This window comes from Galeopterus variegatus, unplaced genomic scaffold, assembly GCF_000696425.1.
Source record: "Galeopterus variegatus unplaced genomic scaffold, G_variegatus-3.0.2 Scaffold35417, whole genome shotgun sequence".
Lineage (NCBI taxonomy): Eukaryota > Metazoa > Chordata > Mammalia > Dermoptera > Cynocephalidae > Galeopterus > Galeopterus variegatus.
The window spans coordinates 1-4,319 of record NW_007761528.1 but is presented as its reverse complement, the minus strand read 5'-3'; the positions used below and the strand labels follow the sequence as shown (position 1 = coordinate 4,319).

The following is a 4,319-nucleotide window of genomic DNA, read 5'->3' as shown; positions in this document are numbered from 1 at the left end:
AGCGCCGCCGCGCTTCCCAAGTGGCGCACTATCCAGTGCGCCACCGGGCCGGCCCTGAATTTTTAGTTTTTTGTTGTTGTTGTTTTTGTTTTTTTCTTAAAACTCTTGGACTCTGACCAACCTATTTTATTTTTAATTTTACTTTTTTATAAATTGATAGATAAAATTGTATATATTTATCATATACAACATGATGTTTTGAGGTAAAAATACGTTGTTGAATGACTAAATCTAAGTAAACATGACCATCCTGTTTTAAATGTACTTTTTTTCTAGAGACAATCAAAGCTATATTTTTTAAAACCTCAGTTTTATTTATTTTTTTAGGAAATTTGTGAAGGAACAAAAACAGGTCCAAGAAGAAATTAGTAGAATGTCTTCAAAAGCAATGCTTAAAGTACAAGAAGATATTAAAGCTCTGAAGCAGCTTCTCTCATTGGCTGCCAGTGGATTACAGAGAAACACTCTCAGTATTGACAAATTGAAAATAGAAACTGCTCAGGTATACTACCTTACAGCTATTTTACCGTAGGGTTTTTATTTTGTTTTTTTCCAAAATGGGAATAGGGCTTTTTAAAACAGTTTGATATAGACATGCTATAAGAAAACAGATAGTCCACATACTTTTAAATTGCTATAATAATCATAGTTACTACTTTTTAATTGAGTGTTTACTATGTACAACATAGTATTTTAAGCAATTTATATCTATTAAACCAGTTTAGTTTTCATAACAGCCCTATGAGGTGGGTAGCTCATTATAATTTTATCATAAAATTTCTTAAAAGTAGTTTGCCTTTTCTTGAATGAGGTTTTAGTAACTTGTAGTCAAGCAGCCTCATCCATAATATCTTTATTAGCATGAACCTCCAATAATGACATTGTTTGACATTTCAGAAGTAGTTGGCATTTTTAGCCTAACTCTTAACAGGCTTTTTAAATTTTTTTTAAACCTCTGGTATATTAGGAGTTAAAGAATGCTGAAATAGCTTTAAGAACCCAGAAAACCCCACCTGGACTTCAACATGAAAATACAGCTCCTGCTGAGTAAGTTACTGGATATTTTTAAACAAACGTTTCTCACTTTAAGAGAGCAGAATAGTAAGAAGTTTTAGTTTTACTCTGTGGAAAGGTTTAGTTAATAAACACTTTACATAAATTTTAAAATTTATTTCTTATAATAACCCTAAGAAGGTATTTTATTATCCCCATTTTACTGAATGTTAAGCAAAGGCTAAGGTCTGAGCTTATAACCCCTATTATGCAGTTACTAAACTTAATGTAAATGTTACTTACATTATATATAAAGGGTATATTCCACTTTCTTAAATTTCATAGGTAGTGAAAACTTAATTTTTACCCATTGGGATTTTTGAATTAAAAATAATTTTGTGATACTTCAATCCTTAAACAATTCGTGTAGCTTAACCCTTTTACTTATATGTATAGCTTTTATTTATTTACATAGGTAATACATCTTCAGGAAGAAAAATTAGAAAATGTTCATAAGAAAAAAACCCACCTGTAATCACATCAGTCAGCTTGTACTTATATATCCTTATATATGTGATACATGTGATATGTATGTGATACGTGTGATATGTATCTTTTCTGTTTTTATATCCTCCCATGTTGATAAAAATAATTGCTTATCCTCTTTTGTGTTGAGTTTAAAAAAGAAAAAGATAATAATAGCTCATATTTACCAAGTGCTTACTATTTGCCAAGCTGTGTGCTCAGCACTGTTCATACCTTACTTCATACTTTTCACAAAACCTCCATAGCTGTTGTTATTCCAGTTTTAGGGATGAGAAGCCTGAGGCATGCAGAGGTGAGTTGTGAGCAGTGGAGATCTGTTTGATTCGTGGTTCATCACCTTTTTTTCTTTTAAGTTATTATGATACAGTTTCAGACTTACAGAAAAGTTTCAAGAGTAGAAAAAAATTTCCTGTATCCTTTCATCCAGATTCCCTACACATTAACATTTTTACCTTATTTGTTTATTTCCTCACTCTCTATATGTATGAATATATATACATTTTTTTCCCTGAAGAGTTTATTTCAACATTATGCTTACGTACTTTAGTGTGTATTTCTTGAAAATAAGGCTTTTCTCTTACATAACCACAGTACAGTTGTCAAAAATCAGAAAATTAACAATGATAAGGACATTCCTATTATCTTATTCAGATTATTGTGGTATGTGCTTCCTCACAGGACTTCCTCTAGACTACATTTTATCCCTTACTGCCATTAGAACTAATTTTACAAAAAGCTTTCACAGTTATCCATTTCTTAGAGAAAAATTTTTGGATTCCTTTGCATGCTATTCAAGGTCCTTTTTTAATTTATCTAGTATTCTCTGTGATTAAATTTACCAGAATAGTACAGTAATTACATGTGCTTTCTGTAGTATACTATAGTGTTCTCAAATTATAAATTTTATTAATTGAAGAACTGTAAGTATTTGGTTATAAAACCTGTTTGACAGTTGAACTTTTTATTTTAAACTTATTTTAGATTTACAGAAAACTTGCAAAAATAGTAGTACAAAGAATTTCCTTGTATTTCTTTTTTTTTTTTTGTCTTTTTGTCTTTTTCCGTGTCCGGCAACGGATCGCAACCCTCAGTGTTGCCCCTGTACCGGACCGGGGACCGGCAACGGGATCGCAACCCTCGGTGTTGCTCCCGCGCCTCGCTCAGCCAGTGAGCAGGAACCGGTCTGTATGTGGGATCCGTACCCTTGGGCGGGAGCGCCGCCGCGCTTCCCAAGCGGCACACTATCCAGTGCGCCACCAGGCCGGCCCCTTCCTTGTATTTCTTAACCCTGCTTCTCCTAATGTTAACATATTATATAACTATTACATAATTGCCAAGAACAAGAAACTTAATAGTGGTACAATATTAACTAAACTACAGAACTTATTGGAATTGTACTGATTTTTCCTCTAATGTACTTTTTCATACCAGAATCCTATTTGGGGTTCAAAATGCATTTATGTGTAATTTCTCCTTAATCTCTTCCAATCTGTAATAGTTATTCAGTCTTTCCTTGTGTTGGATGACCTTGATACTTTTGAAAACTATTAAGTTATTTTGTAGACTATTCCTTAATTTTGATTTATCACTCGTGACTAGAATAATCAAAACTTGATAATTTATAACATTTGGGGTTTTGTTTGAATGTTAATATGTGTGCCACTTAAAGATGCATTAATCCTCAAATTAATTCAAAAGCCTACTCAGATGGGGTTATTTATTTGGTATTTTGAACATAAAGAAAATAATGTTTTAAAGAATTCGATGTGACTTTTTAAATGTGTTTTATAGCTATTTCAGAATCTTGGTTCAGCAATTTGAGGTACAGCTTCAGCAGTACAGACAGCAGATTGAAGAACTAGAAAATCATCTTGCCACTCAAGCAAATAATTCACATATAACCCCTCAAGGTAATATGCTTATGGTGATAATTTTTTTATAGCACCATTATTTTATTGTTAGGGAAGATATTAAATTGTGGTGGTCTAGTAGGTATTCTAAATAACTACTAGTAGTTGTTTTAAGCTGCTTTAAGAAGACTTCCTTAAAAGGCCCTGATTAGATCTTTATTCCCTGTTAATATAAAATGTTTTATTATAAATTTTTACTGTGTTGACAAAGGCAGAAATCTTAGGGCCCTTCTCCCTGCTCCCCAGATTACTAATGTAGATATTTTTTTCTCTATCTACTGAGTCTTCTTAGCCATTGGAATATTGGGCAGAGTTTTTTTTTCTATATTAGCTATACCAAAAATTGGACTCAAATAATAGAAAATGAAATTGATTGTTTATATATATATATACATATACATATATATATGTATGTATGTATGATGTCATTTTCTTTTGTAGATCTGTCAATGGCTATGCAGAAAATTTATCAAACGTTTGTAGCTTTAGCTGCACAACTTCAATCTATTCATGAAAATGTAAAGGTAAGTTTTCATTGCTAGTTCATCTATCTGGATATCTAGACCCAAGTATTTGTTCATTTGGGGAAGAATGTGTCCACGCTTGTTACAGAAACAGCTAAAACTACATATGAAGGTACTTCAAAAAGTTCATAGGAAGATTCATGTTATCTTTTAATTCTATTTTTCCACAAACTTTTTGAAATATCCTCACATAAGTGAAAAGATGAAAAATTCTATAATCCATAATCATACCCAGACACAAACATTGATAGTATCTATTCTTTTTAAAAAGATCCAAGTGTCCTGTACAATCTGTCGTTTTAATTTTTTTCAACAGTATATTGTGAATAACTGCGCACATTAACAC

The 4,319-nt window shown here is 31.8% G+C and overlaps 1 protein-coding gene across 1 annotated transcript in view; it reads left to right on the top strand.

Moving 5' to 3' along the window:
- LOC103584019 (nucleoporin p58/p45-like) overlaps positions 1 to 3,973 on the top strand; it is a gene marked incomplete at both ends in the record, with an annotated part of 5,069 nt that extends 1,096 nt beyond the window's left edge. The window contains 4 exons of the mRNA XM_008565169.1: positions 328 to 502; positions 968 to 1,047; positions 3,331 to 3,449; positions 3,891 to 3,973. Of these exons, the coding sequence (XP_008563391.1) occupies positions 328 to 502; positions 968 to 1,047; positions 3,331 to 3,449; positions 3,891 to 3,973 (457 nt within the window). The remainder of the gene's footprint in view (positions 1 to 327; positions 503 to 967; positions 1,048 to 3,330; positions 3,450 to 3,890) is intronic.
- Positions 3,974 to 4,319: the final 346 nt, after the last annotated feature.